The sequence below is a fragment of the Pezoporus occidentalis genome, unplaced genomic scaffold (genome assembly GCF_034315485.1).
Source record: "Pezoporus occidentalis ecotype Australia unplaced genomic scaffold, CSIRO_AGI_Poc_V1 ctg4, whole genome shotgun sequence".
In the NCBI taxonomy this organism is placed as follows: Eukaryota; Metazoa; Chordata; class Aves; order Psittaciformes; family Psittacidae; genus Pezoporus; species Pezoporus occidentalis.
This window is the reverse complement of record NW_026915724.1, coordinates 12,203,751-12,226,253: the sequence shown is the minus strand read 5'-3', so window position 1 is coordinate 12,226,253 and position 22,503 is coordinate 12,203,751. Positions and strand designations below refer to the sequence as shown.

The following is a 22,503-nucleotide window of genomic DNA, read 5'->3' as shown; positions in this document are numbered from 1 at the left end:
CCTCTGCGGAGAATGGGCTGCTCCGACATCCCCACGCCTCCCTGCCAGACATAGGGCCTAGTTTTGCCGCGAAATCCGTTCTGGCGTGGGCGGTTTTATTTAGGGGTGGGAGGGATGTATAGTGGGCCATTGCTGAGGATACCCTCCGTCTCGTAGCATAGGGAGTACGCTGCAAGTATACTTCTGTCCTTACTGTAGGAGGTCGAGCACGGCGCGACCCTCACCTCGGGGGACCGGAAAGTTTATCTCCTTCCTCCTTTCTTTCTCCGTTCCGGATCCCCCCTTTCCTGTCTCTGTTGGGTGCTCCCGTTGCGATCGGGCCTAACCATTGGCCAGAAAGCCCGCGAACGCGCGCGCACGCGAGTCTCTTGGCACGGAATTTGCCGGTGTCGCTACGTTTGTCCCGGTGTGGTCGGCTTGTGTCCCTAGCCGTCTGTTTATCCGCTGTGCGTGAAGGGGTAGGGAGGAGAATCCGCTGGTAGGGGCTCGGCCTGTTAGCAGAGCGCCCGCAGCTGCTTTCCGCTTGTCGGACCCCCACAGGTAGGACCGCCGCGGGAGCCGGAGCAGCGCCATGTCGTCGCCCGCCTCCACCCCCAGCCGCCGCCGCGGCAGCAAGCGCGGCCGGGGCAGCAATCCGTCTACTCGTAAGTGTTTCAGTGGGAAGGGGTCGACTCGGGACGGGGGTAAGGCGGCCGGGCCTGAGGGAGCGGGTGGGTGCTGGCTGAAAGGCGTTCTCGTCCGCTGCCGTGCATGTTCCTCGGTCCGCCTTACGCGGCAGGGCGACCATCTAAACGCCGGCTCCGTTTATGCTTTGTGTCTTGCAGCGCAGGATGCTCGGTCTCCTCCTTCGCAGAAGCGCAGGACCGACGACTCCACCTCCATCGGAGAGCTGCAGCCCATGCCCACCTCCCCGCCCGCCGACCTGCAGAGCCCCGGCGGCCCCGATGCGCTCTTTTCCAGCCCTCCGCAGTTCCAGCACTCCGGTACAGTACGCCGGGGCTCGGGCAGCTCCGCTGCTGCTGCCTAGCGAGCCGGTGCGGAGAACGAAAAATAGTCGTGGGGAAGAGGAAGGGGGTGGGAAAAATAGTTTTGTCGCAAGTTTTCGATTTGAATTTGTCATAGCGAACATAGCAGGAACACAGTGTCAAAGGTGCAGATCTGCTGTTGTAGCTTTCAGCCATCTTGGGAAGTATGTATCAGGGGTTATGCCTTATGTTTTCATGTGTTTCTAGAATACAATAAATCAGTCAAATTATGAATGCAGAAATAATTTGACTCGTTGCCTTAAAATGCCTTTCTTGTTTCTATAAACAGGACTGGTTTTCATTGCAGTAGCTGGTAACTGCTATAACACTTGTTTTGCAGCCCCAAAATACTGAAGAATGCACTTCATCTAAAATGCTACCGTTTGACTTGTTATGCTTGAACACCAGTGTAGTTGTAAAATGCTGTACCGCTTTAAAGCTCTCTAGTTAAGCTTCCCTCCTTTTCCTAGAGCTTTGGGGTCTCTCAGAAGAGATGTTAATGCAAAGTTCTAGGTAGACTTGCAACATTTTTACTGTTTCTGCTTTAACAGGACTCTGGAATTGATTGATGCTACTTGTTTTATGACAGTAGAGTTAAAAGAATGACGAGACAAATGCAGAGGCTGAATTGTAGTCTGCTCTGAATGTCTTGATAATGCAAAATGTCTTGATAATCTTTTTTTTTTTTTTTCTAATAGCTATTCCACTTGACTTCGATATCAGTTCACCTCTGACATATGGCACACCCAGCTCCAGGGTGGAGGGTACTCCACGAAGCGGTATCCGAGGAACTCCAGTTCGGCAGAGGCCAGATCTCGGGTCTGTCCGTAAAGCCAGAGAAGTCGATTTACACTCAGATGGGGTAGGTAGATGTCTTAGGATTTTGTATCTGACAACTTCTTTTTGACAACAATATTTGTGTATGCTTATTTTGTTTCCATGCAGCTGGCTGAAGATACAGCAACCGACCAATCTCTTGGACAAAAGCTTGTCATTTGGGGAACAGATGTTAACGTAGCCTCATGCAAAGAAAAATTCCAGGTAGGTTAACAACTTGGGTTTTTTTTTCCTCTTTTTAAATGAAAAGCTAGTTTGACTTAAGCAAGTATTAGTTGCATCGATGCAAAGTTGGTGTTCATATTACTAAATTCTGCTCACCTTTCCTGTCTGTCTCCTTATTACCTCTGACATTCAGAGATTTCTTCAGCGCTTCATCGATCCAGTAGGTAAAGAGGATGAAGACGTTGGCTTGGATCTCAATGAGCCCCGTTATATGCAACGACTTGAAGAGGTATTTGTAACCCAGTGAAATTTAACTTTTCATTTTTTAGTCTTGTGTACCATTGAGCTAAAGATTTCTTTTCAACTGTCTTTCAGATTAATATGATTGGGGAACCATTCCTGAATGTAAATTGTGACCATCTAAGATCATTTGATGAAAACCTTTACAGGCAACTCATCTGCTACCCTCAGGTGAAGTAGTGTGCTTGTTTTCTGGCTTTCAAGTGGCCTTTCTGTATTATTTCTGGCTTGTGATCTGTTTGTTTAGATGCAGTGTGTGCTTTGTATGTTCAGTGTTATCTCTGTAGCTTCTTTATTCTACTTAATGCAAAATGTCTTCCTAATGGTTGAGCATAGATACTGTAGTGGGCACCTCATGCATGCAAAACTAGCTGGTAAACTACAGTGCTACAGTGTTCAGAGTCTCGTCTGTTATTTTTTTCCCCTCTTTGCAATACTCAAATAAATAAACCCAATCTAAACAGCAAGTCTTCTGTTACATAGGAAGATGCTCAGCTGGGATAACTTTTAGTCATTCCTGGCTGATCATCAGCATGTAAAGTGCTTTTATGCAAAGTATTTAATTCTGTGATTTATTTACTTTTTTAAAATTTAAGCTTAACTGTTTCTAACCATTTCACACAGGAAGTTATCCCAACGTTTGACATGGCTGCCAATGAGATCTTTTTTGATCGTTACCCTGATTCAATATTAGAACATCAGATTCAAGTAAGGCCATATAATGCACTGAAGACTACAGATATGAGAAATCTAAACCCTGAAGGTAAACTTTTGATTACTGCGTTAGAAAATAATCCTAAGGGTTTGTATAGACTTATTGAGTATTAACAGAAAATTACATGAAGACTGTATAAAACTGTACTTGTAGTCCATCCAGACCAGTGTCTTGTGTTTATGTCTGTTTCAGAAACAAATGCTTTAGAGCCCAAATGCAAAATAATCAATCTGTAAAGGAAATCTTTCCTGGCATCACAGAACGGTTTGGGTTGGAAAGGACCTTAAAGATCATCCAGTTGCAACCCCCCTGCCATAAGCAGGGATACTTTCCACTAGAACGGGTTGCTTAAAGTCCCATCCAACCTGGCCTTGAACACTGCCAGGGATGGGGCATCCGTAACTTCTCTGGGCAACCTGTTCCAGTGTCTTACCACCCTCATACTGAAGAATTTCTTCCTAATATCTAATCTAAATCTACCTCATCCAGTTTAAAGCCATTGCCCCTTATCCTGTCACTCTATGCCCTTGTAAAAAGCTCCTCTCCAGATTTCTTGTAGGCTTCTTTATGTACTAGAAAGCTGCTACAAAGTCTCCCTGGAGCTTCTGCTCATGTTCTTAGTTCTGTGAGAGTGAAGGATTCTTTCATTTGTATAAATATTCCTGTAAATTAGAATATATGTACTACCCATTTATGATTCTTTTTGCTTTGTCTTAGGCAAAATACTAGTACCTAACTGAATATCTACCTGCCACCTAAAAGTTAACACAACATGTAATTTTGAAGGTTACTTTAAATTTTAAGCGTATGAAGTCATGACACAAGTCTCAATGCTTTGTAGATATCGATCAGCTTATCACCATCAGTGGTATGATCATCAGAAGCTCCCAGTTAATTCCTGAGATGCAAGAAGCATTCTTTAAATGCCAGGTTTGCGCTTTCACCACCAGAGTAGAAATCGATCGTGGCAGGATTGCTGAACCATCAGTATGCAAGAACTGTAACACAGTGCACAGTATGGCGCTCATCCACAACCGATCCATGTTCTCTGACAAACAGATGGTACGTTGAGCTTAGGTAGTGACTAAAAAGAAAGTTTCTGGTTTTTGCTCCCTCACCCCTCTGTATCATCAACAGCATTAACATACGTATCTTTGAGACTGAATGTTTTGAAATGGGAAGAGTGTTTTGGAACATGAAAATGGGTGAAACAGCTTAGTAGAAGTATCAGTATACTTTGGAGAAGAAATACCCTAAAATGATGAAATGAACATCTGGATGTTTCCATATGGAAACGCCTTTATATATAGTATGTCCACTTGTACCTGGACTAGATTAAGCATTGTCTGTAACAGTATTTTAGCCATACCAGTTGCAATTAGCAGAATTCTCATTTTCATCGTATCTTTTAATTAGTAATCAGTTTTGCTGTTTGGATGGGGGTATACTGTTCTTGAGTGATATTCCAGATTCAGAATTATTCTGGAGACCCTGCTAAACAAGATTCTGTTGCATGTTTTGCGGAAAAGCATTTATTTCTTGAAACTAAAACAGTGTTTTTTGCTAGGTCAAACTGCAGGAGTCCCCTGAAGATATGCCAGCAGGACAGACCCCACATACAGTTGTCCTATTTGCTCACAATGACCTGGTCGATAAAGTTCAGCCAGGTGACAGAGTTAATGTCACAGGTAAAGTCTGGTTTGAGTGTTTCTTCCTCTTTCACTGATCTTGTCTGTAAAGGGATTTGACAGGATGCACCTGCAAGTTCTGAGGAAGCTGGCCACTGTCTTTGTAAGGCCACTCAGTTCTCTGAAGTCATGGTAACTGGCTAAGATACTGGAAGACAGCCAGTGTCGCTCCTATGGCAAGGAGGAGACCTGGGGAGCTACAGACCAGTCAACCTAATCTTGACCTCGGGAAGGTGATAGAGCCAATAATCCTAGAAACCGCTTCTAACTGTATGAAGGACAAAAAAATGACTGGGAGTAGTCAGCATGTATTTACAGTGGCTAATAATCTTCTACAATGAGATGGCTGAAGCAGTGGGTGTTCTTTATTTCAACTTTAGCAAGGCTTTCATCACTGTCTCCTGTAACATTCTCATAGACAAACTGATGAGGTATGGGTTTCAGAAATGGACAGTGAGATGGATTTTAAACTGGCAGAAGTACTGGGCTCAAAGCGTAATGTATGTGGATGTAATGATGTAATGATGGGACAGAGTGCACCCTCAGTAAACTTGCAGACAAAAGCAAAACTGGAAGGAATTGGAGCTTGACAGACCAGATGACTGGTGCCAGCAGCTTCCTGGCTTCTTAAGGGAAGCGTTGCCAACAGGTTGAGGGAGGTGATCCTTCCCCTGTGTTCAGCACTGGTGAGGCCACATCTGGAGTATGCAGTCCAGTTCTGGACTCCCCTCTCCAAGGGAGACATGAACATACTGGAGTGAATTGTCTGACCTTGATGGTTCAGTATTCTGAGAATGTAGGTGAGGAAGAGGCAGTATCTGAAATGGTGTCTACTGTCAGAAAAGTGGTAACACAGAGGAAGTCTAGTGATACTGCAACCATGTTTTATAAACAATTTTGTTTTTAAACAACTGCTGTACTACTAGCTATTAGAGATGCATTAGAAGACTATTACTAAACTTGGCACTTAGAACTGGGGGGATGCTGTTGGAGCAGGACTTTCAAAAGCATCAAGCCTTAATTTTTTTCAAAAATGCTTAAGAATTTTCCTTGTTGAGAATACTTGTGATAAGAATGTTACATGTACCTGCAAAAATAGTGCCTAGATGATTTAAATATGTTCCATTGGTTTCTACATGATTTATCTGTACCGGGAAATAAATTATAAAATAAATACAATAAATAAAGTATTTAGGCTATTTTGAAAAGCTTTACTTCTCAAGGGAACATGTAAAATTCTCAGATTTTGGAATTACCATGATCTTCATATCTAATGCTGTGATTAAAATTTGTATTTAGGTATCTACAGGGCAGTCCCAATTCGAGTTAATCCAAGGGTCAGCAGTGTAAAATCCGTCTATAAGACGCACATTGATGTCATACACTATCGCAAAACAGATTCAAAACGCCTGCATGGTGTTGATGAGGAAGCAGAGCAAAAAACATTTACAGAGGAACGTGTGGCAATGCTAAAAGAGCTTTCTAAAAAAATAGACATATATGACAGACTTTCTTCAGCACTGGCTCCAAGTATCTACGAGCATGAAGATATCAAAAAGGTGAAAATTCTGTATTTCTCTTGTAAGATTTGTATTTATATGCAAGTACATTTGTAATTATTTGTTATAAAAATGACTTAAGCCTTCAAAATTGAGAAAACTAACAGTCTTAAAATGGCATGGTATTGTCAGGATGGAGTTATAAGTGCATTGTAACTCTTTTCACAGTATTAAGCAGTGTTAATTAGAGGGAAGGTAACAAAAAGGTAGGAAAGCAGCAGAACTGGGAAAACTTAAGTTGCAGGATGCATCTTGGATGTTTCTTGAATGTTCAGATTGGTGGTGATCAAAGAATAAGTACTATAATAAGCACATAGTGACTGTTGAAGAGAGACATCCACAAGAGAACAATAGCTTTAAAATGACAATTGGTTGACCCCAACTTCCAGAATGGCAAAGCAATTATTTAGATATATACAAGAAGGGACTGTTTGAATAATATGTTCAACTGAGGTACTACAACTTTATCATTGCAAAAACTACAGTCTGTGGTCAGTCTCAAGGTTATGTCAGACACCAAACAATACTCTTCAAGTATATTTATAGATTTATATATTATCCTGGTTCACAGGTTTCTAAAATGGCTAGAAATTGAATTAAAAACCATACAATGATTTCCTTCTGAAATGGAAATACTGGGAAATAATGAATTTTAATCTAGTGAATTTGAAAAGGGGAAAAAAGAATCCTCCCTGATAACTCTGGCTAACTGATAAAATTACAAGCATATGTTTAAAGTAATAATTCCAGTACTTTCAAAATACTGCAAGTTACTACTTTTATTTCTTTACTAAGACTGCAAGCATATACTTTCTTTAGGAAATATAAAGAAGGAAGTGTTGGTAAATTCCAATGAAATAAAACACCTTAAGCTTCCTCTTTATGGGCAAGTAAGGAACTTTTATTTAAGTAACATTGTGAATGCAGCAAAACAGTTCTTTTGAAAAGAAAATTATACTTAACTAGCCTTGGCTAAGCAGCTGATAAAAATGGCACCTAATGGTAAAAAAGAGGTAATAGTACTTTGGTCCTAGATTAATATAGCCTTAGGAAAAGCAATAATTTATTCTGATTATATAACTTTTGGAATAGATTTGGAAAGTATCTGATTTAAAACTTTAATTAAAAGCTGAGTTTGTAGGACATAGCAGTTTAACTGTATGTTTGTAATTAACTGGAAATGAGGATATGTATAAAGAACAAACCCTTTTAAAGACTTCTACAGTTTCAAGTGTTTTCTTTCATGTTTGAGTTGTGTTAATTTTCCTAGTGTTCCAATTGATTAGATGTTTTGGTTCACAGTTGGATTTGCTCTGTGAGCTATACAACAGGTGATGTTCTGATTTTTAAAGAAGAGTATTTTTATAGGGTATTCTGCTTCAGCTTTTTGGGGGATCAAGAAAGGATTTCACTCACACAGGAAGAGGCAACTTTCGTGCAGAGATCAACATTCTTCTCTGTGGTGATCCTGGTACCAGCAAATCACAGCTGCTCCAGTATGTGCATAACCTGGTTCCTCGGGGTCAGTATACATCTGGCAGAGGCTCAAGCGCTGTTGGTCTTACTGCGTATGTGATGAAGGATCCAGAAACACGACAACTGGTTCTTCAGACAGGGGCTCTAGTACTCAGTGACAATGGCATTTGCTGCATTGATGAGTTTGATAAAATGAATGAAAGCACAAGATCAGTACTGCATGAAGTAATGGAACAACAGACTCTCTCCATTGCAAAGGTAAGTGTTTAGTTCCGTGCTCTTTCCACAAAGCATGTAGTATGTGGTATATGCTATGCAGCTGAAACTGAAAAGTTACCAGAAGAACAAAGGATTATCCTTTTCTGTTGTTGTCAGTCTTAGATTATGTAAAAACTCATTTACAAAAGAATACAGCTTTCATAGCAAACTCTAGTATTTCCAGATGTTTTTGTTCTTGCTTTACTCCAAAAGGCTTTTGCAATGCAGTTTTTTTTTTCCTACAAAACCCATTTAATAATACTGATGATCTTATGAAACGGGGGGGGGAATGTTTTGGTGGCACACAGTTGCAGCTGGTTTCAGAAATGTTTTTCATTTTGACAGGCTGGAATTATTTGCCAACTGAATGCTCGTACATCTATCCTAGCAGCAGCTAACCCTATAGAATCACAGTGGAATCCAAAAAAGACTACTATTGAAAACATTCAGCTTCCTCATACACTGTTGTCAAGGTACTGAGCTTCTGCTTGCATATCCCATTTTTATGAGATGTTATATGTCCTCTTCTGAAAATTATTAAATGTAATAGAACAGAATAATTCTGTTCTTTGTAGTGTAGTGGAAACCTTCTATAACATTTACTGTAAATGCTTTTCTTACAGTTTCTGTGTAAGCAGAGAACTGCCTTTTGGTATTTACACACTGAAGAAAAGCTATAATGAGATCTGTAGGATCTCTCGTTATTTCTGTGGTATTGGTTTTCTGTTGATTCCTAATAATCTCCTAGAAGAGTTGTTCTGAAACTTACAGTATTGTTAAATTAAAAAAAAAACTCAGGATGTTTTCCTTGGCTCCATGGAACTTTTGAAGTGAAACACTGACACTGGGGAATTTGCAGCAGAGGTGACAGATTTTGAAGATTGTGCCTGCTTTATGCTCTGTTAAATTCAGCTGGGGAGGTGGCAGGCAATAGCTTTTAGAGCAGCATTTAATGTCTGGTGATAGAAGATTAAATGATGTGCTGCAGTTGCATCTTGTGAAGAATTCCCACACTAACTGGAAATCTGATGTACAGCGGTATACTGAATATTCTGCACTTACAGCTTAGACCTCAATGAAGAGCTGCTTAATTTAGCCACCTAGTGACAAATAGTACCTTGGTGCAGGTGTACTGAATGAAACTAGGCTTAGTTAGCGTCTAGATTCTACCATTTATTGGATTTAAGCTTATGAAAATATGTGATTGGCTAAAAATCTATTCTTTGTGTCTGCCTGTAGTTCAGTATAGTTGAGCATATTGTTTGTAAAATTATAAACCATTTTCTTCAGGATTTTGGAAGAACCACTTCAGGAAGTGTGGTTGGTTTGTTGGTGTTTTTTTTTCATTTATTTATGTTTTTCTTTGTTTTTTTAGATCAATGAAATAACTACATAGATATGTGCCTTGTCTGCTGTTGCCTTTCAGGGTAGTTGCTTTAGCAGCAAGTTTGTCCTCTGTATTTGGTATGTGTGTAGGGGGTTTTATGTAGGGGGTTTCTGTGTGTGTGTGGTTGGGTTTTGTTGATTTTTTAAAAACAAAAGCTGTCAGCCTTGAACACGGGATCAGAATTTTGCAGAACATCTCACTTCCAACGTTTCAAGTCCATAGGATGAAAGCAAATCCGCTGTGCTATTCTGCACTTTCAGAACTCTAGAAAAAAATAACCTTTCAGATTAATAGAGCAACTCCTACTTAAGAGCAGGAATTAATAGTCAAGTAACTCCTACCTGTAGTTAAGTCAAGACCCCTCAAACAAACTATTTTCCATGGCAAGGAAGCAGACACACTAATACTGGATTCCTATCCCGTTCAGATTTGACTTGATCTTTTTGATGTTGGATCCACATGATGAAGCTTATGACAGACGTCTTGCTCGCCATTTGATTTCACTGTACTACCAAACTGAAGAAAAGATGGAGGAGGACTACATGGATATGGCAGTATTGAGGGATTACATTGCATATGCTCGTAGCTATGTAAATCCCAGGTTAAGTGAAGAAGCAGGCCAAACCCTTATTGAGGTAAAGGAATTGCTCTTAAGAATGGTCAGAGTCTTTCCCAAGTTCTCAAAAATGGCAAAATCCCCTAGTCTGTTTACATACAACTTTTCTGTAAGATCCTTCAAAAAAATCTCTAAAAATTTAAAAGAGGGATTGGTATACAAGTCATTCTGCACTCTAATCTTTAGCTTTCCAAAGTGTTGGTTTGGTTCCATCACATAAAAAACGAAGTTCTACTGAACGAAATATATACATCTTAAATACTTGTGTCTGTAATGACAAGTCCTACATTTTTAAAGTGATTCAAAACTTGATTCATCATCATGGCTTAATTGCTTTATAACAGGAAGTAGTATACGTGATACAGTCATCCATCCTTTGTGAATGTTCCATCCCTGGTGGTGTTCAAGACCAGGTTGGACAGAGCCTTGGGTGACATGGTTTAGTGTGAGGTGTCTCTGCCCTTGGCAGGGGGGTTGGAACTTGAGTATCTTAAGGTCCTTTCCAACCCTGACTATTCTTTGATTCTATTCTATGATTCTATGAATTGTGACAGTATTTGAGCAAAATACATTCTCTAGAATGGCAGCTGGAATTGCTTATATTCTGAAATCACAGGTGGGGGATGAAGGGGAGTCTGAAAACAATGAATATAACTGGATTTCCTGAAACATTTAATGACTTCTCTTCAGGCATATGTGGACATGAGGAAGATTGGGAGTGGCAGGGGAATGGTTTCTGCATATCCTCGACAACTTGAGTCTCTGATCCGACTGGCAGAAGCGCATGCTAAAGTACGCTTTTCTGAGAAAGTTGAAATAGTCGATGTAGAAGAAGCAAAACGGCTCCATCGGGAAGCACTGAAACAATCTGCTACTGATCCGAGGACTGGAATTGTCGACATATCCATTCTCACTACAGGTTTGTGATGTCATAGTGTTAGATCTGGGGTGCTCTTGGGCATTTGTAACTTAACCTGTCCTCCTAAGTAAGTTGTTTTCTGAAAGGTATTTTCATTCCTTTTCTCAGGAATGAGCGCAACAGCTCGTAAGCGGAGAGAGGAGTTGGCTCAAGCCTTAAAGAAGCTTATCCAGTCAAAGGGTAAAACACCAGCTTTGAAGTACCAACAGCTTTTTGATGATCTCAGAGCACAGTCTGATACAGTAAGTTTCTTCATTTTTACATTAATTTTTAAAAGCACGGTGTTCCTCCAAATCAATATTCTTGTCCTAAAACCACACTATGGAGGGAGAGAGACATCTAAGTTTTTCAGCTGACATTATCAGAAAACCAGTTCTACTGCAGATAAATGAGTTCCATCTTTGCTGTACTGTAGCTTATTCTGGCTTCTGGAATTGCAAAATCAGCTTCAGGATTCCTAGCCAGATTTCAAATTGCAAAAAGAAGCTAAACCTTAAAAAAAAGATAAGAAAATTGGCAGAATTTAAGGCATTTCTATTTGTCTTTGAAGTATTTCATCCCCTACCTGGATCTCATCTTTACTTGATTTCCTTTTCTTTAAGGCTGTCACGAAGGAGATGTTTGAAGAAGCGCTTCGTGCCTTGGCTGACGATGACTTCTTGACTGTGACTGGGAAGACTGTTAGACTGCTTTAAGTTAGCCTTTCCTTGTGCACTGACTTGTCACAGCTTTTGCTTAAAATGGTGTCAGTCTGTAAGATCTTTGAGATTTGGGACTATCATTTGCTATGGCAAGCACAGCTTTTTTCCTTGCCAGCCAGCTGTCATGGCTTTACTTTGCCTTACAATATTGCCTGTCTGCAAGATTAAGATCTGGGGCTAGCACTTGCTATGACAAGTGTTAACAATGATTATGGGGCACTTCTATCAGCACAAGATTCCTAGCATAAGGAGGACCTAGAAAGTCCTCAGGTGAATGAAGCTATTTACATTTTAGCTCCATGTAATTACTAAATGTGTTGAGTGCTATCTGTTTTTATGAGGTTTTGTAGAACATGCGAACAAGGTTATATTTCAAGTTGAATTGTAAAAATTCATCTTTTTTTTTTAGTGAATGCAATTTCACTATTAGTATTGCTGTAATCTGAAATAAAGTTATTTTACTTGAATGCTAAAGAGCCTTTTAAAATGAAAATGAGCACTTTTACATCTAGAATTCTGTGATTTCTATGAAGTTCTTTGTGGGAACGTGAAAGGAGCTTTGCTTTTTTTTTTGTTCATCTGTCTGACTTGAGAGTACTTCGGTAGTACCCTCAATGTAAAAAATGCAGATAGATTCTACTTGAAACCAGGTTTTCTTATCTCAATTTTAAGCATAACAGGATAAATTGAGATACCCATCATGGGTGTAATGTCATATAATTTGTCCTGAAAGAACAAGGTCCAGTAGCGCATGACTGAAGAATCTTCCCACATTCTAGCTGGGGTAGATGTTCTTGGCCATTGTACATCAACGGCCGCTATTGTTCTTACAGCTGAGCTAGCAGAACAGTTCCCTAATTCACTTTGGTACAGTGTCACAAATGACTCACTCAAAGACTCACCAAAGATACCAGCAAAAGTAGTTTTAATATGGATTTGTGAAAGGGCAACTTAGCAAAGTTCAAGGGCAAGGTACTACATGGGTTAAACATACAAAGGAAAATAGAGTTAGAATCATAGAAAAATTAGGGTTGAAAAGGACCTTAAGATCATCTAGTTCCAACCCCCCTGCCATGGGCAGGCACACCTTAGGCTAAATCATATCACCCAAGGCCTCATCCAGCCTGGCCTTGAACACTGCCAGGGATGGAGCATTCACAACCTCCCTGGGCAACCCATTCCAGTGCTTCACTACCCTAACAGGAAAGAATTTCCCCTTTATATCCAATCTAAATTTCCCCTAAGTTTTAACCCTTTACCCCTTGTCCTATCACTACAGTCTCTAATGAAGAGTCCCTCTCCAGCATCCCTATAGGCCCCCTTCAGATACTGGAAGGCTGCTATGAGGTCTCCATGCAGCCTTCTCCAGGCTGAACAGCCCCAACTTCCTCAGCCTGTCTTCATATGGGAGGTGCTCCAGTCCCCTGATCACCCTTGTGGCCCTTCTCTGGACTTGTTCCAACAGTTCCATGTCCTTTTTATGTTGAGGACACCAGAACTGCACACAATACTCCAGGTGAGGTCTCACAAGAGCAGAGTAGAGGGGCAGGATCACCTCCTTCGACCTGCTGGTCACACTCCTTTTGATGCAGCCCAGGATATGGTTGGCTTTCTGGGCTGCAAGCGCACACTGCCAGCTCATGTTCATTTTCTCATCAACCAACACCCCCAAGTCCTTCTCCTCAAGGCTGCTCTGAATCTCTTCTCTGCCCAACCTGCAGCTGTGCCTGGGATTGCTGTGACCCAGGTGTAGCACCTTGCACTTGGCATGGTTAAACTTCATGAGGTTGGCATCAGCCTGCCTCACAAGAGTGTCAAGGTCCCTCTGGATGGCATTCCTTCCCTCCAGGGTATCAACTGAACCACACAGCTTGGTGTCATTGGCAGGTTAGAATCGATTTAATGATGTACACAGACTAAAGATGCAAAAGGGTAAGGGAGACCCTCCTGTTAAGTCACAAGGTTCAGAGTGGACCCCCCTTGCTTTCTGAACTCCTGGAGTTTAGGTGCAACTAGGTGGTCCAGTCCTAGCCTCAGACTTGGACAATGGCTTATGTCTAAAGGGTTACATGTGTAATCAATTAGGATTGCCTAAAGAATCACTATCCAAGATACCAGCAAAAACTGATCTTAGTATGATGTTGTAGAAGTACCAATTTACCACAGATGTGATTTTTACATGCCTTGTGACCTACCAGCATTGTGCAGTTTGAAGCCTGTATTTAGAAGTCGACTAAGGTTATTTGCAGTTTAAGGTGGATCACAAGATCTAGCAGCAGTGACTTAATTACAGGTCTGAAGGGACAACATCCATGCTATACTTGTTACAGGGTATCTAAATCCATCTACACACATGCACAAAAAGACGCATATGTATAAAAGTATACCTGTTAAAAATTTCCCTGGAGTTCTGTGAAATACTCACTTGAAACATCTCAGAATTTTTTAACAGGCAAAGGCTGAGCCTTGAGGAATGGGCAATCTTCAGTCCAGGCCCCGTTGTCAGTTTTTCAGTGACAGTCCTCCAAACTTAACAAACCTGAGAGTTCACCAGCTCCAAGAGGCGTCCCACTCAAGAGATACAGATAGCTCACTTAGCCCTTTTAAAATGAAGTAAGTACTTCTGTGCCACTGCTTCCAACAGAAGGGAAGAAAATCTCCACGTGAAAGGGGAGCACCTTAAAACCTAATTTTTCTTACTACTGGCTCATTGTACGAGCAAGATACCATTTACTTGTAGTTGAAATTTCAGTGATTTGCTTTTTAGTACAAGGAACTCAGTCTATCCTGGAGTTAAAAATACAGCATGTATCAGAAAGATCAGGTTAAGATACAACCCTCTCTCCCCAGTCTTGTTGATTACTAAACAAGTCACTATTACCTCATCTTCTTGGCTTTCATGGACTGGATGTAGTTCATTTTGTGCTTCTCTATATAAGTCTAGGTTCCCTTACTCAAGGCTTAAAAGTTAGATATAGGTAAGTTGGTAAGATGGGAGCTTGATGCCTCTCTTAAAAACCTGTGAAAATTCTAAACTCCCTTAAATAGCAGAATCAGATTCTCTATGGCTCTTATCTTATAGGATCTCATTTTTCTTGCTGCCATATTATTAGTTATGTATTTTGCTCATGAAACAGCCATCTCATGACTTCCTCCTCTTTCTTTGCCAACTGTAACATACCTTTATTTCACAGTTGCTTTTTGCTTCTTGACAAGTATCACATTTTTTAATTCATACTGCTTGGTACCTGAAGTACTACCTCAGTTCATAAACATATATCTCCCCTGTTCTTCCACTCTTGCAGTTGCAGCAAGACTATCCTTCCTAACTGCTTGGTACCTCCTCTTGTCAGACAAAACAGCACCAAGAGAGTTTCTTAAATATGTGTTTGAAATTTGATTTTGTGGTTAAAAAAAAGAAAAAAAAAGTGATGCATCTGGCTACATCAGCAAAATTCCTCAAATTAAAATTGCCTGTCAGTATGGAAACTATTACTGTTAAACAAATTGGGCCGTTCATCTACTTGCAAATTCAAGTGCCTATTGAATCATGCAGACACAAAAATCAAGTGTTCTAGTAAATGGAAGAAAGTTTTTGTGTGTAAAATGGGTTTCAGCTCCCTTTCAATTTGATTCTTTGTATGTTCTAGTTCTTTGATTATTTTTTAAAGAAAAATGGATATGCTAATTGCTGTGTTTAGTGATTACAGGGTTATTTGCAGAATAACCCCACTAGGTGGCTCTTAAAGCCTGTACATAGTAGTTGATAGTGATTTTTTGTTTTTTTTTTTTATAAGAAACGACTGCAAGTGCCAATATATCATTAGGTAGACAGAATGGAAATGCTTATAAACAGTATTTTTGTAAAAAAAAAAAAAAAGCAGAGTAAAAGATCTTCACCATCCATATGCTAATTTGAACTGTACACAAAGGAAAAGATTAAAGTAATAAACTGGGAATATTTTCCTTACCCTATGCAATAGTCTCAAACTCTGTATCACAATTTACTGCTGTATTTACACTATGCTGTTAGCATTTATAAGTAAGCTCATTTAAAAAACAACAACTCAAGTCATTTAAAGACTGGAATACGCAACCAGGGGAAAGCACTCCTGCCAGAAACTTCAGATGCTTAACATCAGAAGCAACATAGAAAAAAGGCATTAAAGTCTTCTATACATTTTACAAAAGGTATGAAAAGAAATTATAGGGCCTACTGGCAAAACTGTTTGTAAGTCACTTTGAGAGACCACAGTTGAAATTATCTGCTATCTTGTTTTAAAGAGAATCTCCTGGTGAAGTGAAATAGAATGGTACTCTTGTGTTTTCCTAGCACAAAATACAATCAGTGGCTACTCAGGGTGGTTGGGGAATCAGTACAAGATAGACCAAAAGATGTCATTTGCTACCACTGTTACTGGTTTCAGAGCTTGTACTTCACTTCTCTGCAAGCACAGATTTGTCTGAGAAGTGACTCAATCTAGTCATCCCCAGTTTTGTTAGGTACTTCAGTAGGAACAGATGTAAATTCCTAAGAAACAACTATCAAGATAATCCTATGCTTACCATAACTGAGATCATATACTCCTCGAGACTGAGTTCCATCTGGCCTTATCAAACTTCAGTCTTTATTTTTGGCAGTCACTCTGGAATTGCAATTTTATCTTCCTTGAAGGCTGCAGGACTTCAGGATTATCTCAGGAAAAGAAGAGAGTACACTAAAGACTGCATGTCAAATAGCTTGTCAGGGAAGTGATTCAATCCCACTTTTGCACTGTATCTGATTTCATAATTAGAGCTGCTATGTAACTTGCTGTCTGGATGCAGCGATATGGGCTAAAGAAAGTAAGCATTTTGTATTTTTTCTGACACCTACAAGACCACATGTACTCTTGTAAAAATACATGTGTAGTTGACTTAAAATGCATGGGATTCATCATCTGTGAGGTAAACCAACAGTCAATATGGAGGCTGTCATCCAGTTCTCAGTTTGCATGGCCACCTTACAATAAAGTTTACAGACAGCCTGGCACCAGCTTGCATAATTTAATGCTTGAAAAGATAAAAAAGTTAGTTAATTGTGGGTTGTAAGGTTTCAAAAGTACAGCTTGTCTATGCAATAAGCACAACCAGACTCCCCCTCTGACTGGCACCTTTGGACTCCAAATTGACAGGGAAACAAGAGCACTGTATTTGCTACTATGAAAAACAGTAGTTGATAAAATCTGAAGACCTACTAATTATATTGCTTTAAACGAGCCATGAAGAGCCAACAGTTGTGACAGAGGATTAACATATACAGTTACAAAATCCTGGTTTTGGTAGTAAAACACACTGAGGAAGAAAAGGACAAAATCAGCTTTATCCTCATGTAAGCAAAACCAACATTTTATCAAAAAAGTTATATATTTTGTTTTCTACTTCTAGGTGTAACAATTCCTGCTTAGGAATTCCTGTTTAGAAGAAATACTTCTAGGTGTAACAACTCCTGTTTAACAAAACACTGGAGAATGCGGGCATCGATCCCGCTACCTCTCGCATGCTAAGCGAGCGCTCTACCATTTGAGCTAATTCCCCTCCTCTCTTTCTTAGCAGGATCACAAAACTCTGGAGTTCCACACATAAATTTTTTTCTCTTGCTCTGGTCTATTCAGAAATGACAGTACATTCGATTCCAAAACAGGTGTCAAATAATAAATTTGTAATATTTTACTTAACATTTCCAAATGACGTAGTAAGAAACAAGACAAATCAGAAACTGACATGTTTTCCAGGTGAATAAAATAAACAGAGTAATATTTTATTACTTGCAATTCATGAGAGGAAATATGTTCCAGCATTTGTTTTTTCAAAAAAAACCTGCCCAAAGTCGGTTTTGGTGTTTTAATATGAGTTATTTTATTTTAGTCAAATATATGGCAGCATTTAAGAAATAAATCATGTACATATAAGAAATAAGCTTATTTTACTCCAAAATTCCAGTTCAGTACATGCAAGCATCTTTTATAGTAACCTGGTTTTAATCCCACCACTAAAAAAATGTAACAGTGGAGAATGCGGGCATCGATCCCGCTACCTCTCGCATGCTAAGCGAGCGCTCTACCATTTGAGCTAATTCCCCCCCTTCAATAACCTTCTCTGTCCTGTAACTATAGATTGTCACAACCACAAATAATAACTACCTGTTTTACTGCCTGCTTCTTTATCATAGGTGGTAGCCCCAGGGCAGTCATTCAGAACACCTGGTACCATCTGACCTTGAGTTTTGTCTATTATGAGTCCAAGAGGACAAACTCCCAAGTAACACAATAAGGCACCTCATGCTAACTTGCACAATAAACTCACCACCTGAAGCCTTGCAGTGCCACGCAACTCACACTAGATTTATCCTTCTCTGAAGAGGACTGCCACTTCTTCTATGTTGAGGGAAGTCACATCACAGGCAGTGCAGTGGAGCAGCATGAAGATAATACAGCACTCACCTTTGCTCTGACATACCCTAAGAAAAAGCAAAAATCAAACCTGATTAAATTACCTTGCAGCAGTTCATACTGATGCTGCCGAAGAGATGCATTGAAGTGATGTGTGTTAAATGAAAGTATGTGGACACAAACCCTTCACAGCTGAAAAATCCACGAGAAATGAAAACCTGGAATTCAGAATTATTTCCAGCCATGTAGATAAGGAAATTTTCACAACCAGGTGGGTAAATTACAAAGTTTTACTCATCATCCTACATGAAAATTTGCAACAAATTCAAGCTCACAAAACAATGAGCTGTCAATTTTATGAAATATGAATTTTAATTAGTGAAAATAGAACTATTGCAGAGGTCTTTCCTCACCCTTATCTGACTTTAATATCAAATTAATTGTTTTTCTGTGAGCTGAATTATCCAAGCTTTAGGCCTTCTCAGTGGCAGCAAAGTGACACTTGGGGGTGAAAAACAGGGAGAGGTTATCTGCTGTTTTGATAGTGACTCTGGCTGCCTAGGCTAGATAAAGAAAACCGTACATAGAGCTGAACCTTGTGAAATACGATACAGAAAAGATCCCAGCTGCAGACATGCAGTGGGCCGTTAAGAGCCTATGATGTCTGCCTGTGAGGAGGATTGAAACCACTTTTGTACATTTGTTTTCCCCTTCAAGTTAACTTCAGTGAGGTAAAGTCAGTTACAATATTGTGCATGAAATTTTAAGAACAATTTTTTATTTACTGTTCTGCCTTACCTCAGTCTCTGCACGAGAATATTTAAATTCTAAGAGAATGTTCACAGTGATACTGTGTTTTTAGTTCCACATCTTGGCCTTGATCTGGATTGTGATAGATTTGAAGTGCTACCTTAGTTGCAAGTATCTGATGCTTGATTTTGTAATTTATGTTCTTTTGGCTGGATGCTGTCATCCAGCAAGTTAAATCCATTAGAGAAAAACGCCAATACATGTATTACTGTATTACTGCAGACATTCTCCTTTATTGACAGAACTTTCTCTTCTGTATTGGAACAGAAAGTGAGAAATCTCTCATTATATAATTTTCAGTGTAACCATTCCCACTGTAAACCATATTTTCATTCTTTGAATCCAGAAAACATTCCTTGATTTAATAACCTGGGAACAGAGCTTTGCCAATGTGCTTCTTACTGCGAAGTCAGTCAGTATGACTATACTTGAATTTCTGAATTTGTGAAATGTTTTTAGTAACCCCATATAATTAAAATGCAATACTATTTTAAGTGAATCAACACAAAAAGGTAGAAATACCTAGAATTTAACTTAAGAAAATATAAATGGTTTCTCTCCACAGATGGTGATAAATGTGAACTTTGAAATCACTGTATTTATCATTTGCATACAGCTAATTAGAAAATAAAGCTGGAAAAGAAAACTAACCGAAAAACAAGAAGGAAAATCTCATTGCCCTTCAGTGACTTCTAACAGTATGGTTTCTAGATCTGCAAGTCTTTCAAGATCTGCATAGTAACAGAGATTAAAACAAAAACCGGCCTCTCCTTCCTGAATAAACACTAGAGGAGGCTTTGTTTATGAAAGTAAGTATTGTTTTATTAAAGTAACACAGCAGAAAACGTATCAGTATGCTTCTTGTATGTTGAGTATTCTGAGTTCTAAAGTATCAGGCTTTTCAAATAAACAGAATGATGATTGTTTTTAAACAGACATGGCTCAACAAACTAATTATAGCTGAAGCAGCCAAGCTATGATTCAGCACAAGTAATTTCACCCATACAGCCTGTTACCATGGGGAATTAGCTCAAATGGTAGAGCGCTCGCTTAGCATGCGAGAGGTAGCGGGATCGATGCCCGCATTCTCCAGTGTTTTGAGACACTGAATAGATCTCTACCGTAAAGATTTTCTTCCATAAATTGGTCAAGTTTGTGAAAGAAAATAAACAGTAATATATACGATTTCATATAGCAAACATACAATTAGTATACAAACATACAATTTCACATTGCAAATAAAACAGAAGGCTCAATTAGCAGACTACACTTCTGAACTGATCATTTCTTCACAAAAGCATTTAATACTAATGTTCATATTCTGTAGTACAGTAAATAAAATTCACTTGTCCTTTATGAAGTCTTTTAATATGAGCATTTTTTTATGATATGAAAAGTTAGTCTTTAATTGTTTAAAATGTAAAAGTATATAGTTGTCTATATAATAATCAGCTCACCACAGAATTATTGCCTCTCCAGCTACCTTGATCCTGCTACCTGTTGTAGTTAGGATGGGCTTGACACACTTACTCCTAACCTGAGTTTTCAGTGATTTACAATCTCTCCAATTTCACTCAATTTCTTCCTCAACCCATTATAAGAAAATAATTGGCACTTTAAAAATTAATGCTCATCTTTGATCAACATTTACAAATTAAATCATTCATGGTGTGCATATGCTTCTTAAAATTGCATATTTTTAATCCTTAAAAAACTGCTACAGACGCACCTAAATTTAAAGGAGCCCCACAATGCACAGTAGTATAAACAGGGAACTAAAATTGTATCACCAACAAAAACCAGAAGAAACTGTGTGGCTGTCAGTGGTTTTGTTTCACTCTTTAAAACCTATTACTTTTTTGCACAGGTACCTACACTCATTTTACAAAAAAACAAAACACACCCCCCACCCCCAAAAAACCAAACCAAAACAAAACAAAACAAATCAAAACAAGTTTACAAGGTTCTTTTTGTTTGCGGTTTGCAGCTTTATCTCAAAACCAGCAGAAAAAAATACAACTGGCAATTGAAAAAAATAAGTATTGTTCGCAGTAGCTATAAAAAGTGACACTTAACGCTTTTAAGCAGCACATGCGTTCTCAGCGTCTCAAAACACTGGAGAATGCGGGCATCGATCCCGCTACCTCTCGCATGCTAAGCGAGCGCTCTACCATTTGAGCTAATTCCCCACATAACAGCAGGACTGTTTTTTCTGTCACTTCCTACTTCCATCTTTCCCAGTAACCGACTAACTTCCCAAAAGCTATACTGAAACTTGATCTGCTGTCTCAAATACAAACAAAACTTTCTCCCCCAAAATCACAGTAGCCGGGCAGTCAGCGTCCACTGCTCCAGTTCTAATCCCCTACCGAAGTTACTGGTAAGCAGTAACAGAACACAACTTCTCACTGAAATGAAGAAACAATTAGGTCTTCCTTAAAGCACACTACTTTTGACAGCCTCAGTGGGAATTTGGCCTAACATGAAATCTGGATTCCTTGATGTAACAGGATGCGTTTTATTCAGTTGAGCTACATCTGGATAACAGAAGGTCTGTGCTTCCTAGCAATTGCAGATTTATATTCACACCAAACAATTATGACTGTCAAGAGAAACCTGGATATATTTAAAGATCGTATTTTTTTAATAGATTTTTCCTTTTTGTAATCCCTAGGCAGAAAAGAATCAGCTCAATGACTTTACTCATTTCCACATTTTACAATGTGATAGATGTGACTGAATAGGTAGAGTTCTTCTAGTTGTTCTTGTGGCAATGGAATCTGCGACCAAGTTATAAAAAGGGTAAAAAAACGCAGCAGGGAGGCAAACAGAATACTGGGAAACAAAGTAACAGTTCACATTATCTATTTAAATCTCAGGTATTTTTAAGGTATGGCTGTATCACCAGACAGACATGCACTCTCACACATACATATAAAAATCAAGAATGCATGATTAAAATGTTTAAAAAAATCATGGCTATAATAAAACAGCAGTGAAAATTCTGTTCAGTGGCTTGGTTTCAGCACTGGAAGATTGGAATCAGAAAATACAAAGGAAGTAAGGTCTCCAATGTTTCCTGTTAATATACTAGAGTCTTCACCCTTTGAAAATGGCATTTAGAGGGTCACACACACACACACACACACACACAAAAAGCAGAAACTGCTGATGATTTCACTCTATCATAAAACAGAAATCAAGCAAAAGAGATCTACTTTGCTAGAACTGAAACATGCAGATTTGTTGACATAATGTGACTGACCTCATGACAACCACATTAACACATACTTCATGTGTAAGTTTCAGCTTACTTCCTCAACCTCTATCTATTGTCATTGAACTTGGGAGGATTGAAGCCTACCTAGCATATTTAAGATTAGCACAAACAGCTGCTGATTCAGACTGCTGGAAACAACTGTAATTTGTGTACACTATTAATCAAACCAATTGTTGATTAGTCAGAAAATAACACTGAAATTCATAAAAAGAAGAAATAACAGGCTGTAATGGAAAGACACACAACTGACTTTATTAAAACCCTAAGATAAGGAACTTTGGGGAATCATGTTTCTTTTTCCTGTAAAAAGAGGAAGGTGGATTTGAGTGAGCCCTT

General features: G+C 39.2%; 1 protein-coding gene, 1 long non-coding RNA gene and 4 other non-coding genes across 6 annotated transcripts; 2 read left to right on the top strand and 4 right to left on the bottom strand.

The window, feature by feature from the left end:
• The first annotated feature begins 134 nt into the window (after positions 1-134).
• MCM4 (minichromosome maintenance complex component 4) lies at positions 135-14,046 on the top strand. Its single transcript, XM_062633439.1, has 17 exons — positions 135-644; positions 825-983; positions 1,724-1,887; positions 1,971-2,066; positions 2,221-2,316; positions 2,403-2,498; positions 2,952-3,090; positions 3,884-4,104; positions 4,610-4,730; positions 6,030-6,289; positions 7,658-8,023; positions 8,369-8,496; positions 9,838-10,045; positions 10,717-10,945; positions 11,054-11,187; positions 11,548-12,653; positions 13,534-14,046. Exons 1-16 carry the CDS (start codon positions 572-574, stop codon positions 11,638-11,640), a joined length of 2,583 nt encoding a protein of 860 aa, XP_062489423.1. The 5' UTR covers positions 135-571; the 3' UTR covers positions 11,641-12,653; positions 13,534-14,046.
• On the bottom strand, positions 5,252-18,128 carry LOC134171325 (uncharacterized). The gene is made up of 3 exons (XR_009967597.1): positions 17,992-18,128; positions 7,706-7,935; positions 5,252-5,563 (listed from the first exon to the last, which is right to left on the bottom strand). It is a non-coding gene; the product is annotated as an uncharacterized LOC134171325 (long non-coding RNA).
• On the bottom strand, positions 17,151-17,223 carry TRNAA-AGC (transfer RNA alanine (anticodon AGC)). Its single transcript has one exon. It is a non-coding gene; the product is annotated as a tRNA-Ala (tRNA).
• TRNAA-AGC (transfer RNA alanine (anticodon AGC)) lies at positions 17,695-17,767 on the bottom strand. The gene has a single exon. It is a non-coding gene; the product is annotated as a tRNA-Ala (tRNA).
• A 1,778-nt stretch (positions 18,129-19,906) lies between the features above and the next one.
• Positions 19,907-19,979, top strand: TRNAA-AGC (transfer RNA alanine (anticodon AGC)). The gene has a single exon. It is a non-coding gene; the product is annotated as a tRNA-Ala (tRNA).
• Positions 19,980-21,003: 1,024 nt separating this feature from the next.
• On the bottom strand, positions 21,004-21,076 carry TRNAA-AGC (transfer RNA alanine (anticodon AGC)). Its single transcript has one exon. It is a non-coding gene; the product is annotated as a tRNA-Ala (tRNA).
• Positions 21,077-22,503: the final 1,427 nt, after the last annotated feature.

Bases quoted from the DNA above. Each gene is read 5' to 3' on its own strand.
- MCM4 (XM_062633439.1), top strand. From the start codon at position 572: ATGTCGTCGCCCGCCTCCACCCCCAGCCGCCGCCGCGGCAGCAAGCGC. The intron at 4,105-4,609 runs GTACGTTGAGCT...GTTTTTTGCTAG, and splicing joins TGTTCTCTGACAAACAGATG to GTCAAACTGCAGGAGTCCCC. The intron at 4,731-6,029 runs GTAAAGTCTGGT...ATTTGTATTTAG, and splicing joins TGACAGAGTTAATGTCACAG to GTATCTACAGGGCAGTCCCA.